Source organism: Marmota flaviventris, chromosome 11, assembly GCF_047511675.1.
Source record: "Marmota flaviventris isolate mMarFla1 chromosome 11, mMarFla1.hap1, whole genome shotgun sequence".
Taxonomy (NCBI): domain Eukaryota; kingdom Metazoa; phylum Chordata; class Mammalia; order Rodentia; family Sciuridae; genus Marmota; species Marmota flaviventris.
Genome location: NC_092508.1, coordinates 1,545,972 through 1,560,237, shown reverse-complemented (window position 1 = coordinate 1,560,237; position 14,266 = coordinate 1,545,972). Strand labels below are relative to the sequence as shown.

At 57.0% G+C, this 14,266-nt stretch overlaps 1 protein-coding gene across 2 annotated transcripts in view; it reads right to left on the bottom strand.

The window, feature by feature from the left end:
* Positions 1-14,266, bottom strand: part of Ndufa10 (NADH:ubiquinone oxidoreductase subunit A10) — a 39,444-nt gene extending 25,178 nt beyond the window's left edge. Inside the window, exons 1-6 of one of the 2 annotated variants that reach the window (XM_071619493.1) lie at positions 14,112-14,266; positions 9,990-10,158; positions 9,148-9,363; positions 7,549-7,635; positions 5,077-5,198; positions 2,652-2,731 (exon numbers count right to left, since the gene is read on the bottom strand). In XM_071619493.1, coding sequence (XP_071475594.1) covers positions 2,652-2,731; positions 5,077-5,198; positions 7,549-7,635; positions 9,148-9,363; positions 9,990-10,158; positions 14,112-14,186 — 749 coding nt within the window. In that variant the 5' untranslated portion in view covers positions 14,187-14,266. The remainder of the gene's footprint in view (positions 1-2,651; positions 2,732-5,076; positions 5,199-7,548; positions 7,636-9,147; positions 9,364-9,989; positions 10,159-14,111) is intronic. The other variant, XM_027951674.2, reaches the window with a different exon arrangement.

Below are 14,266 nucleotides of genomic sequence, written 5' to 3'. Positions count from 1 at the left end.
CCAGGAGGCCCACTACAGTGCCCTCACCGCCCAGCATGGCAGATGCTGGACACTCTTCAGCCAGAAAACCCCCAACTACCACTGCTGCAAAGCACCCTCAGATTCTAAAGCACAAATGACATAGAAACCTTAGGCTGTGACCTATTTGTCCTGAAATTTTAATTGAAATAGTCAAATTCCATAGCAAATTTCTGAGAGAAGACTGTTAGGTCCCAATCCTTCCCAGAGCTGCAGCATGACACTGGTCTACACTTCGTGCTTAAAGTAACGAACACTGCACAGAGGACTTCAGGACCTTATCCTCCTAATCTTGACAAATGACACATAAGCTATGTGGCTGTCTAGGAAGAATTCACCATAACAATGAACAGAGACTGCATCTGTCCAAACGCTCGCAGCTTACTGAATCTGTGGAGCAGGAGAGGTCGTAACCAGAATGTTTGAACAATGCATGGTATGACACAGTCACGCAGAAAACCCCACAAACCAACGACACACGAAACCTCATACGTGTGCCTACACTGTCTACGCACAGTGCCCCCGAGCACAGGGCTCCACCCAGCCCTGCAGTAGGCGGGCGGCAAGCACAGCAGGCCAGCAAGGCCAGCAGGCCCTGGAGAGGGTGCCTGCTCACCTGACCACAGAGCAGTCTTTACAGTCCTGTCCTGGTTTGCCCGATACCCCGGGAGCGAGGATTCGCAAAGCAACCGTTCAGCGTGGGCTTGGACAGCACCAGAGGGAGGCGGGATCGCACAGAATGAAGAGGGGGGCAAGTGAGCATCCTTGCTGCCCGTCAGAAGCAGCTCCATGCAGCACGGGTGCCACCAGCTCTGCCAACAGAACCAGCCATCCTCAGGGCGTCTCTGATGCCTACTTGTCCCTTGTAAACAGAGAGACCACACAACAGACCTGGGAATTTAATAAGGTTACACTACAGAAAAAGAGGCCTAAGGACCCCAGGAAGGCGGCTCGCTGTACCCCTAGATCTTCAGACTCCAGTGCCCCCCGGGCAGTCAGGGAAGCTGCCCCCCCAGGGAGAGGTATAGCCCAGCACAGCCAGGGAGTAGCAGTGGCCTTGAAGGTCCACATGGAAAGGCTCAATCAGAGAACAGCGCCCCTCAAGGCACTCACACAGCACTGCCCCTGCCACAGTGGTGGGGACACTGGCACCCAGTGGTCTGCAGAGCTGCAGGAGGCCAGCTCTGGTCACCACGGTTTCTGGTGAAAGGACGGCTGTGTGTGAAAGACAAGAGGACAGGACGCTGCAGAAAAAGACGGGGTCCGCCCCAGGCTGACATCCAGCTCCATAGGTAGGGTGGGCAGGCTGCGGCCTGGGCAGCAGCAGTGTCCCAGCAAGGCTGGCTTGCAGGGCTCCGAGACACACGTCCTCAGAAGCTACCCAGACTGCACAACCCAGAAACGGCTCCTGGGGCTCTACCCAGCAAGCCATGGCCAGACCTGAGGTGACCTGAGGTGAATGTCAGGCTCTGAGCTTCTGCTCCACATGGCAGGTCCCCATCACCATGGGGACACCATATGGAGGAGGCGGCAGCAGAGTTCCAGCACCTCGGAATGTGGGACCTCAGGAGCGACCCTCCTGTGCAGCCCAAGCCCACAGCGCACCAGGGCAGGGCGCTCAGAACCACTGCTCATGTCTCTGCCCACCAGCAGCCTGCAGGACCCACCCCTAGACAACACCAGACCCCTGGAGCTCCCTGCCATGGAGGGAGGAGACTCTGGACAGAAATTCTGGGGTCACGGTCTCTGCTCATGCGGCTCACGCAGCTCTGCATACGCCCCTGGGCACAGATGGGCAAACAGCCTTTTTTTTTTTTTGGGGGGGGGGCACCTCTGGTCTTGAAAACAGAACAGGCTGAGGAAGAACAGCTCTGTGACCTCAGCACCACCTCACAGCGAGACACTCTCAGTTCAAACACGAAGCTTCTTTTCAAAATTACTACACTTTGTTTAATTCACAATTTTTGATTACTTTGAAATTTTAAACATGAGCGTTAAGTTTTTAGGTATCAAAAGAGGGTTAAGTTTTGAAGAAGTATGAAACTTAGAAGTACATTATCCTACTGAAAACCTTTAGTAAAAGCCTTATTCAGACAACCCAGCTGTAACTGGACCTGAGTGACAGCAGTAACATGGACACCCAAGGACCCCAGGACGACAAGCTAGAGTGTGGACAGAAAGATGCCTCTCCCAGCTTTCCAACGGGAAGAGGAAGGAGGTCAGGCTCCCCATCGGTGCCAGCCCTCTGGAGATGGGAGTGGGAAGCACCCAGAGACTTGCCCCACCTCACTTCTTGTGGCCACACCCAACAGGGAGGCCAAGTGCTTCGAGCAGCCCTTCTAGGTGGACAGGAATGTTCAGTTGTCACCTGAAGTGAAAACACATGAGCCCTCCAGTGCTAAACCCTGACACAGACTGGGTGTTTCTTTGTGCCCCCCAAAATTTAAAGGATGAAACAAATCATCTCACAAAGATCAACTGCAATGTCTCCTACAATGTTTGCTCAAAAACACTGGACGCCCAGACAACCCCCAGCACGGCCCTGAGCCAGAGCCCACTCCCAGGGCTGCGGGGTGAGGACCGATTCGTGAAGGAGCAGCGCTGCTCCTGCGGTCGGCGCGAGCTGGGCTCACCTCATCTCGGGGAGGAAGGTTTTCTTATAGGCATTCTCGATGTCCTGGAGGTAGGCAGAGGTGATCTTCATTTCATGTGGCTAAACAAAACAGAAAATTCACACAGGGACATTCTGACGTTGTTCTTTTACCTGTGCATGTGTACAGTGCAAACCACTGAGTGGTGGGGAGCCCTGCAGGGTCCCAGGGGAGGCCCAGCAGGACCTTCCTGCACAGGCTCTGGAAGCCCCTTAGAGGCTGCGCTGTTGCACTTGGGCCCAAGTACAGGCAACAAAAGGTCACAGTCACCATGGAGGCCGCTCGCCTCGCCCCAGCTTGCCCTCAGCACCGGCTCTTTGTCGCAGACCCTCTCTGCATCTCTCCACACCTCCCTTCTTACCATCCCCACGCTCCCTATCTCTCGCCTCCATTATCATCTGAAGTCAATTTCTTTAATATTTTTTTTAGTTATAGGTGGACACAGTATCTTTATTTTGTATTTATGTGGTGCTGAGGTTCGAACCCAGTGCCCACGCAGGCTAGGCGAGGGCTCTACCTCTGAGCCCCAGCCCCGTATTAATCCTTGAATACAATCACATCACGAGGGGCCGGGCTGGAACCCAAGATGCCCTGCCTTTGGCAACCCCAGGGGCTAAGCTGCGCTCTCTTTCTGCACTTCTCTCCTACTTGTGCCTCTGCTTCTGTCTGACGCACTGTGCGCATTCCCGTCCTGTTACCAAGGGCCTGCCAGGAGAGCGCGTGCCCACTGAGTGAGGAACTCGCCCGCACTGCCCACACACAGCTGTCCGCTGCCGGGGCGCTGGTGAATACTTGTCGGGGGAGGGGGAGAAAGCATTAAGCCTACTGTTTTGACTTCACAAAATGATAAAAATATCCTAGAACTGGCTGATGGTGTAGTTGCCATGATTTGGTGACTTTGCTAAAAATCATTGAGTTATACCTTAAATTGGGTGAATTTTAAGAAGTATAGATTATACCTCAGTAAAGCTGTTAAAAAAAGAAAAAGAAAAAAACATTAAAATCACTCTGGAGCATCTCTGGAGTGCTCGCAGCCCAGCACCAGCCAGGCCTGGGACCACACGACCAGCTGCACCCTCATGGCTCTGTCCACAAAGGGGCCACTCCCTCAGGAAAGCTGCTGTCACCGGGCGTGTGTCAGCAAGGACCCGGCACAGGGCAGGTGAGCTCCCAGAGCCAGCCTGCAGGAGGCACCCAGCACTAGAGGAGTGCGGGGGAGCCCACACTGGCTACGGCCCAGAGTGAAAGAAGATCACCCCTAATGTGACCAAAACCCCAGCCCCATAAACACCACAGAAATGTGAACCACAAACGCCAGCCAGCATCCGGTGACCAGGACCAGCTGTCCTGGAGCAGGGAAGGGGCTATTTCCAAAGGCCCAAGGTACAGGCACAGCCTGCACCGAGAGACAGGACACAGGCCTCTGCTACCATCTCTCTGGCCCGAGGTCTCCGAGTGTCTCGCTCAGTGCTCGTTTCAGCTGATGACATCATTCATCTGACACTTTACTTGGGAAAAAAACTGATATCTCTAATTTTGACTTCAGAATTATTTCCAAAATGTTGTTGTCTAAGATAACAAAATAGTTACCTTGAGAATTTGGAATACATGCCCTAGATTTTCTCAATGAATGTTAGCAGGGGAAGTGTCACCTTATTCCACTGGCAAATGATCAAACATTATTAACTTGCAGGTCCCTCCTTTTGCCGCCTGAGGGCATGTCCCCAGTCTAAGTCACTGATCATACCAGGAGCAGCCTCTCAGGCAGCTTGAGGCACAGAGAGGATGAGCAGGGACACTGCAAGTCTCACACGTGCTTGACCTGAGATGAGGAGTCAGTCTCCCAGGCCACCAGGGACAGCAAAGGACAACAGGAGGCTGCCATTCAGAAGGGACCGCTGAACCCCACACAGTGGACGGCCCTGGAACACAAGCTGCCGTCACCTGCATCCTCCTCACACACCAAAGAGATCACATGTCCCTACTGCAGCACTGGCCAGAAAGGCCCCAGGACAGCAGTGCCCACCCAGCACCCTCCACCTTGCCTGCAGGGCTCCTGGGAGCCACCTGAGACCCAGCCCAAAGGGCAGAGAGCAACCTTCTACTCTCCTAGAAACAGGAAGGAGGTAAAAGAGGGAGGGGCTCGATTCAAGAGCAATAGGAAGGAGGCACTCAGCAGGCCCCCCCACCCACGGGGACAGCCAGGGTGGCCCAGAAACAACAGGGGCCTGGGCAGCACTGGGGAAGGCAGCTCCCACCGGAGATGGCGCCCGGCTGGGCCCAGCCCCCCCACCCACATGGGCACCTTCTTCAGCTGTGACCTGATTGGTGTCAGTCACCCCAGTGAGGACCGCCAGAATCCCACGTGGCCTTGAGAGAGCAACATGGGCTCCACAGGCCGACCTACATCTCCCTTCTTCTGGATCCGACTCTGAACCTCCGGCACAGGCACATCCACGTAGATCACCAGGTGGGGAGGCAGGTACTCGCAGGCCGTGATCTTCTTTACCTCGTTGTAGTGGTCCACACCTGGCACAAGAGAGGCCACTGTCACTGGCCCTCGACAGGCCTCTGCACACACCCCTCCTTGAGTAAAGGGCAGAGCTCACGTCATCCTCAGGCCTTGTGCCAACCGTACACTCCTAAGTCAGCTGAAGCCATTGAGCACGCCCGCAAGGGCAGATGGCCACAGGGCCACGGGCAGATGGCCACAGGGCCACGGGCACTGCACCCAGCAGCACTGCACTCAGAGTAGCCACCGAGCCTGTGTCCCTTCCACCCGGTGTCCACACGCTGGAACCATCAGGTGTCCTCAGCTCAGACGAGGTCCAGCATGGATTCACACTGCGACCTAATGGCACCCAGGGACAGAGCCAGCATGCACCCACTACCTCGCCTGCCGGGCAGGAGGAAGGCACACGTGTGGATAGGAGGTGTGACAGGTGCCTGCTGTGTGTGCGGGGCTCCAGAGCAATGCACTAAGGCCTGGCCTTCTCCACAGCCAGCAACGCAGCTGAGGCGGGACGATCCCACCAAGGCATCACTGAGAGTGTCCACTGGCCAGCCCCACAAGACAGCCACGGTGCTGCGGAGAGCTGGTGCTGTTCTGAGCACTCTGCCCAGGGGACACCACACACCGGCCACACCAATCACCACTCGGTGTGTGGAGTGAAGCCACCACCTTCACCCACAGTGTCAAGGAACCCTCGCCTCTGCAGGCGCTGCCATGGAGGAACCTTCCAGAAGTCACAGCAGGTGATCAGGTAAGGACCACTGAGAGACAATTACTTCACTTTAAAGAAAACACTCCTCCTGGAAACTCACTCTGGATGCACTCTGGGGATGGGCCCTGGCCCAAGGCCAGCGAGGACACGGCTGGAGGAAGGGCAAGGACCCTGGAGGAGGAGAAGTGGCTCTCCACTGTTGGTGACATTCCCCTGCCCTGCCCACTCTGCCCAGTCCCACTCCCTCCTGACTCGTCAGCATCCCATTTCTCAGGTGACTCACGTGGCGTGGACCCTTTAACAGGGCTCCACCTCCCTGGCAAGGGCACCAGGTCTGGGCTCAGCTGTCCCCACTGCACAGCTGCTCCCAAGACAACGTGCCCTCCGCGCGGCCCAGAACTGCCTCCAGCCCAGCCGGGCCCTCGGTCTGCAGCACAGGCTTCCGCTGCCTTAAGGCCTCGCCCAGGGACCCTCCCCGAGACGCCCTGACAGGGACCCTCCCCACCGCGCTGTGCCCTGCATCCTCCTCTCACAGACCCACCGTCACTCTCCCACTTTGCTCCACAATGCCACCACCAGCCTGCCAGTGTCCTGCCTCCTGTCTCAGCCCAGCCTCCTCCAATCTGGGCACCGGTCCACTCCCCTCGCCACATGCACCGTCCACCCTAACGCCTGCCACCTCTCCACACTCACATCCAATGGCTCTGCAGCCGTCACCAGCCCCCTAACCCTAACCAGGTGCCAGCCCTGCTGTCCAGTACCCCTCCACAGCAGTCCCCCCACAGGCCTGCTGCCCACTGAGTGGCTCCCGTCTGTGGGGACCCCTGGAGGCCCCCTGTGGAGGAAATTCCCTGTCTCCCCGCAGGCCAGACACCTCTGGTGTGCTTCGCGGCACAGCAGCCTGGGGACACTGGACTGCAGCCCCCCCGACTGTGCTGCTCTAAGCCCCACCCACCCCCAGGATTGTGAGTCCTGCGTGGTGCCCCTTCATGTCCCAGACACCAAGACAGAGCTGGGCACACAGCGGCACTCCAGAAGGCCCGTTCATCAACAGCCACGCTTAAGCTGACCTCCACACTCCAGCGCCCTGCTGCGCCAGCCACCCCAGCACAGGGTGGGGAGTGGGCAGACTGACCACATGGTCTGGTCAAAGAACTGCCCAACACACTGCCAGCCACAGAGGTTCCGACCCCACCCTGACTCAAGTCAGTCTTCCCTCACAGAGGTCATTACCCCTCATCTGCTACTGTCAATGCCCCACACGATGCCACTGCCCCTGAAAACATGGAGCAGCAACACACCAGAGAGGGGAAAGGACTGTGGTGACCACCAGGACGCTGCAGGGGCAGGCTGAGGAAACGGCCCCTGCCAACGCCTCAGGAAGCACATGGGGACTGGTGTGCTCAGCACAGGTAAGCCTGCAGGCCCAGGGCTGGGGTGCTTTGGAGGAGGGTCAGCAGCCATGGGTCAGCTGTGTGCTCTCAAGTGCCCGGGACTCCACAGGAGGAAGGGGGTGGGCAGCTCAGTCGCTCCCGTCTGTGAGGCGCATTCCACAGCGGCATCAGGCTAGGCCACGGCCTTTCCCCGAAGGCGCTGCGGGCCCAGGGCAGCCATGGCAGAGCCCGCGCATGCCAGGGAGGGGGGCTGGGACTCACACTGCTTGCGGATGAAGCCCTGGTTGTACATGGCCTCCAGGAAGACAAAGTCGCTGAAGATGGAGCGCTCCAGGACCACGCCTTGTCCTGTGGAGAACAGGGCAGCGGGACTCAGATGGCAGGCCGGCAGGAAGTCCTACCCACCGTCAGGTCATTTTAGAAATGGGGAAAAAAACACTCACAATTCCATTTCCAAGCCAATGTAGTCAAAGGACCAAAGTCAAATTCATAAGAAAAAAAACATTTTCAAAAACTCCTCCGTTCCGTTCCAGTGACCTTCCATCTCCACGGACACTCCATCAGCCATCCCACGAACACGGGGAGTCTGTTTCTAACCAAGCCCCTGCACCTCGCTGTGCCCAGCAATCTGCTGCTGTCCCAAGTCCCTCCCTCACACCCACACCCCACTCATCCCAGGCGTCTCAGCATTCTCCAAACACCACCAAACACAATCACTGTGCACCGCCTCTGCTGGCACTTCCTGATCCTGCCTCACCCCGTCCCCGACAGCAGAGGGACACTTCCATCTGCCACATGGATCACTCCTGCACCAACCCTCCCACTGGCCTCCTCTCTCCCTCAGGAAAACCTGGTCTCTGCCGTGGCCCTCAAGACCCGGCCATCTCAGCTAGGCTACTTCTTTGACGCCCCCTCTCCTGACTCTCAGCCTCACTGCTGCCACACTGTCACAATGGTCCCAAGGGTCACTCACACTGCTCAAGACACAAGGCCCTTGCAATCAGCCCTGCTGGGACTGGGCAGAGCCCTCCCTCCCCTTCCCCTCTAGAAGAGCAGAGCCCCAGCGCCCTGGCCCTTCTGTGGAGCCTCTGCCCTCCACGCCCTCATTCCCTGGCACCCTGCCTCCGCCTCTGGTCACCACCCACCTGCTCATTCAGAAGCTCCTCCCTGTGGAACCCAGGCTCCTGGACGGGCCTTGCATTCGTGTTCAACGTAAAGATGAACACAGCACACAAGGAAACAGGCCGGTTTCCACTCAACAAGTAAAAGATTTTAATTTTAAGAAATGGGTAGTCAGAAAATAGGGTGAAGTGTGCTTCAAAATGAAAGTGGAGTGGCCCAAACACCAGTGTCACATCCAAGCTACTGCCCAGCAGTGAGACTTGGGCACCATCCTGGTAGAGATGTCTAAAAGGTAGGCTGCACAACACACACGCTCGTAGGAGCAACACGCACCTGGGCTCTGCCTGCCTGACTGTACAGCCCCCACCTGTGTGTTCTGCCTGCCCCCCAGTTCTAACTTCCCCCGGGCTCTGTGTGGATCAGCCAGCTCCAGCCCTGCAGAACCACCCGGTGCTGGCCGCTGTGCCTCTGCTTCCCTCAAGCCCCCTCTTCCCAACTGTGACTCCACTTCCTCCCAGCGGCCTCCGTGTCCCCACTGCCCTCCACCACTGTGGCGTGAAGCTCACTGCAGTGCACAGGGAAGTGCGTCCACCTCACCCTGGAGCATCAGAAACGGGACCTCAAGACATTCCTACTCTTACTGGAAAGACAGGACTTGCCCCAGCACCTGTACAGAAAAGCACTAGTGATGGGATTTCAAGGGCTGGACCCCAAAGAGGACTGAGAAGGGCGGCCCACCTGTACTCAACAGGTGCTCCAGGGCGTCTGCGTACTGCAGGAGGCGGCTGGCGTACAGCCAGGACTGCAGGCGGTAGCTGTTGCCATCGTTGCTTTTCGGGTCGTCATAGAACTTCTCCAAGCTACAGTTGCCACTGAACTCCACGTCCAGGGGCCGCCCGTCCCCTGTGGTGCTGTCTGCGTAGTGGATCCCTGCTTCAGGAAAGTGCTTCATGCCTGAGGGAGAAGTACTGGTGAAGCGCGACTGACCCCCACTCCCGCGGGGGGATCGTGGGGACTGCAGGACACACAACCCGGTCTGAAGCCACCTGAGGAGCCAACCAGCCCCAGTTCCGCTGTGCATCCTGGGGGACAGAGACGCTGGTGACAACACGCCCAGAGCGCATCAGGGCTGAACAGCCATACTGTGCCCATAGGCAGAGCCCTCCTGAGAGAATGACCTCCCCTAACAGGAGTCCTCTGTGCACACAGGCAGCTGCCACTGGATGCCAGTGAAGGCACCGTGGAAAACTGGACACGGGTTCTAATGACCGGCTGTGTGACACTGGCTTACCTCCCAATCCACCCAGTGTGAGTCCGAGTGACAACCACAGCTCTGCAGCAGAGGCCATCACAGAGCCCACAGGACAGCTCACAGTACACGTGTTGCCTGCACTGCCCAGGCAAGTCCAGCTCCAGCTGGTAACCGGCACGGACAGGAGACACTATGATTCTCCAAACATACCAAATGTAAATGTAAAAGACCTCCCTTGGACCAGGGCCACCCCTGGATAGTACAGTGAGGTCAGCAGGAGACCACAGCTGTGTCTGGGAATCCCGCTGCGCATGGCAGTGGCTCGTACCTAGTTTCTCTGCTATTGCCTTGGCCAGTGTGCCTTTTCCAGAACAGATGTTGCCATCCACAGTGATCACTCTGCTGGACTCCGTCAGCTTCTTGGTTGTCCTTTCACCAAGCAGGAATGCCAAAGCCCCATACCGCAGCTCGCACCGTGCACTGGTGTGAAGCAGTCCCTGGAAGACACACCGTCCCACAGCATGTGACCCTTCAGCACTGCAGGCATCAGTAACCTAACAGCACCAAAAACCCATCAACGGCAAAAATGCCAGCACCGGCACCCTCCTCATCCCAGAGTACACAGGGCCTGCCTACACCCTCCTCACATCAGGGCGCACAGGCCCTGCCTGCACCCACCCTCCTCACCCCAGGGCACACAGGGCCTGCCTTCACCCTCCTCACATCAGGGCACACAGGGCCTGCCTGCACCCTCCTCACCCCAGGGCACACAGGGCCTGCCTTCACCCTCCTCACCCCAGGGCACACAGGGCCTGCCTGCACCCACCCTCCTCACCCCAGGGCACACAGGGCCTGCCTTCACCCTCCTCACCCCAGGGCGCACAGGGCCTGCCTGCACCCTCCTCACCCCAGGGCGCACAGGGCCTGCCTGCACCCTCCTCACCCCAGGGCGCACAGGGCCTGCCTGCACCCTCCTCACCCCAGGGCGCACAGGGCCTGCCTTCACCCTCCTCACCCCAGGGCGCACAGGGCCTGCCTCCACCCACCCTCCTCACCCCAGGGCACACAGGGCCTGCCTGCACCCACCCTCCTCACCCCAGGGCACACAGGGCCTGCCTGCACCCACCCTCCTCACCCCAGGGCGCACAGGGCCTGCCTGCACCCTCCTCACCCCAGGGCGCACAGGGCCTGCCTGCACCCTCCTCACCCCAGGGCGCACAGGGCCTGCCTTCACCCTCCTCACCCCAGGGCGCACAGGCCCAGAATGGAGCCTGCAGTATGCTTGCCATGTTCCATGAAAATGGAAGGCAGAAGGCTGGCAGGCGGGAGGGAGAAAGGCAGGAGGAAAGCGGCTGGGGAGACAAAGAGGGCATCTCCTCTTTCCAGGAAAGCATCTCTGGGCTCATCCCAAGCTGCAGCTGGTCCCCTACACCTGTGAAAGCAGCTCCTAAAGGCCCCTGTGAGCTAACAGTCCCAAACCAAAGCACAACTTCCAACCCCAATCCATAAATCTGCTCTCACTCACAACAGGCCGCGTCCCCTACCTAACAGCTCCCCTCCTCCTTCCTCCAGCCCCACCACCACTCCCACTCCTGACCCTCCACCTCTGGCCAAAGTGTCACTTTGCTCCCCTGCTGCCCTGATTCTGCAGACATCCTCATGGCTCTCATGCACAGGGTGAGACGCCTCACCTGCCGTCTCCAGCGTCTTCCATCTGCCCTCCACACTGAAGCCAAAATAATCTCCCGCCAAATAAAAATACCAAGCAGCATGTGCCTTGGTACAAGGACATTCTACACATCAGTAAGACATATGAAGGGTGACCTCGCAGCTTGCTCCTTTTGGCACTAGAGATTCGGCCCAGGGATCGCTTTACTACTGAGCTGCACCCCCAGCCCTTCTTATTTTTTATTTTGAGACAGGTCTCACTAAGTTGCCCAGGCTGGCCTTGTACTTGTGATCCTCCTGCCTCAGCCTTGAGTCAGCGAGACTACAGATATGTCCACCATGCCCAGCTACACAGCTCATTTTTAAAGTGTTAGGTATGCAGATAACCACACATTCAAATGTCTGGAAGAGACAACAACAAAGGAGAAAACACTTTTTCATGCATCAAAACAGGAAATACTTGATTTTTTAGGACAAGACAATGAGTTCCCTCATAAACAGCTAATGGTGCTTAAATCTAGGCTACTGAGCCTAGCACCAGAAACCTGTCCTAAGGGGACACTCATCTGTGCAAAGAATCCCCTATAAGGATGCTTGATGAAATATTGTTCATAATGGCAAATGTAATTATCCAACAACAGAGGAGGAGCTTAAAATTTTAAGGTATACCCTTACCACAAAATATTAACCACTTACTTAATTAAATAATAAAATACTTTATTATAAAAAAGAATACAGGAGAATTTAAAATATTAAGAATAGCTGGGTGTGCCACTGCTACTCAGGAGGCTGAGGCAGGAGGATTACAAATTTGAGGCCAACTTAGTGAGACCCTGTCTCAATAAGGAAAGGGCTGGAAATGTAGCTCAGTGAGAACATGCCCCCCAAGTCCAATCCCCAGTACCACAAACACACAAAAAAATTTACATAAAACAGATGTTTTTCACACTTGATTTACTTGAATACTGAAGGATGCGGGGGGACACAGGTTGCAAAAGAAGGCACAGCAACAACCCAGAGGCTGTGAAGGCATTCCTGCCTTGCGCCAGTCCTGCCAGCTGCTCCGGTTCAGCCACTTGGCTTTTTACCACTCTATTAAATGTATGCTTTTGTCTCCTTTGTCCTTTCACTTGTGATTCCCAGATGACAGATGCCTTGGCCATCTTTTCTTGTGCTTACCTGCCATCTACACATCTTTTGATATGCAAAAAGGTAGTGTCAAAAAGTCAGGCAGTATTCATACAACCCGTAAGTCACAGGAACAAGAAACCAATAGGGACACAGCCAGGACAACGTGGGCAACACATGCAGCAGTGACTACCCATGATTCCTCACACACCCAGGGAGGAGAGGTCCAAATTGCCAACCTTGACACTCTACAGGGGAAGGAGCACAACCCTGCTCCATAAGCATGGCACAAAGGGGCTCCCTCCTAAGAACACAGGGTGCAGGGGAAGAACAGCCTCACAGTGGAGAATCAGCCTCAGCACAGCAGTCAGTTGACCTACCTCAACATCAACCAACAGTCATATTCCTAGTGTGCTGGTGAGACGTCAGTAGCCCTTCACCTCTGCAGTCCTCTTCCCAGCCAAGTTCAACCATGACAAACCCTCCAGGTTTCTGAGAATCAAACACCTGCTTAGTACTTCTCAGAACCATCAAGGTTACCAGAAACAAGAGTCTGAGAAATCCACACAACCAAGGACACAGTAGATGTTACAGGACACACTGGATGGGATCTTGGGACAGAAAATGGACACTGGGGAAAAACTAATGAAGTCTGAATAAAGCCTAGCTTTAGTTAATTAAAAGAAAGAATGCACTATTTTGTAAGTTACACATAGACACACATTCACAGCAGCAAAATGGGAAGAGGGCTATATACATCAAAGACGTTCACTGGAGTAATGCCTCTAAAGCAAAGACCTGGCCACCTACGGTCCACGCACAGGAGACTAGGTTGACAAGCATCCTTGACTCCATTCTCCTGCTGCCCAGAATAACACAAATAACCGACTTTTCATGAACCGTTTTCGATTCCTTTAATTGTCCCTCCAGTCCAACACAGACCTCCTTTTCCCCTTGCACGCGTCCTCCTGACCACTGAGGATACCCTACACCGTGTTCAATCTGAAGCGCCCCAGAGAACGCGCCGCCACAGCTGGGCACCGGGCCCAGGTTACAGTGAGGGTCCGGGCTCTCTGGGCGTCTGGCTCCCCCTCACAGGCCCACAACAGCAGGACAGCCAGCGCCTCTCTCCTCCAGATCAGACCGGCACCCTCTCTGTTCACGCTCAATCCCTCAGCTCGCGGCCAAGCCCCTTTAAAGCCATGGCCCAGAGCCTCCGGCACCCAAAGTCCACCAAAGGTTTCCTGCGTCTGCAGCCACGGTTCCTTTGCCCCTGTCCTCTCCACGTGCGAGGTCACCTCCCTGACCCCCACCGTGGGAAGTTTCCCTCGTGCTTCCGAATCTCACCCAGCTGTCCTCTTCGTGACGGCCCCGGGCCCAGCGCCCCGCCCAGGGCCTGACCCTTCCCAAGGCCCCCGGCAAAGCTGCTGGTGAGCTCAGGACTCGGCGAGCCGCCGCCTCCGGGCCGTGCGTCTGCCGCGGCGCTGCGCCGGCGGCTGCGACCAGGCTGGCCGCGCTGGGGACCGCCACGGAGGACGCCGCGGGCAGCAGGACCCCGCCGGAGAGCGGTCCCGGAGCCGCCGCGCAGAGACCCGACCCGGCCCGCCGGCCCGCCCACTGTCCCGCCGGGCTACCCACTGCCCCGTCGCCTCACCACGCGCGGGGCGCCCCCCGCCAGGCCGCGCGCGGACGCGGACGCCGGGACTAGTCTCAGCAGCCTCAAGGCCATCGCTGCGCGCTGGACTCAGGCTCAAGGACCAGGCTCAAGGACCGAAGGGACGCGGTCGCATACGGGTCCTCTCCTGAGGC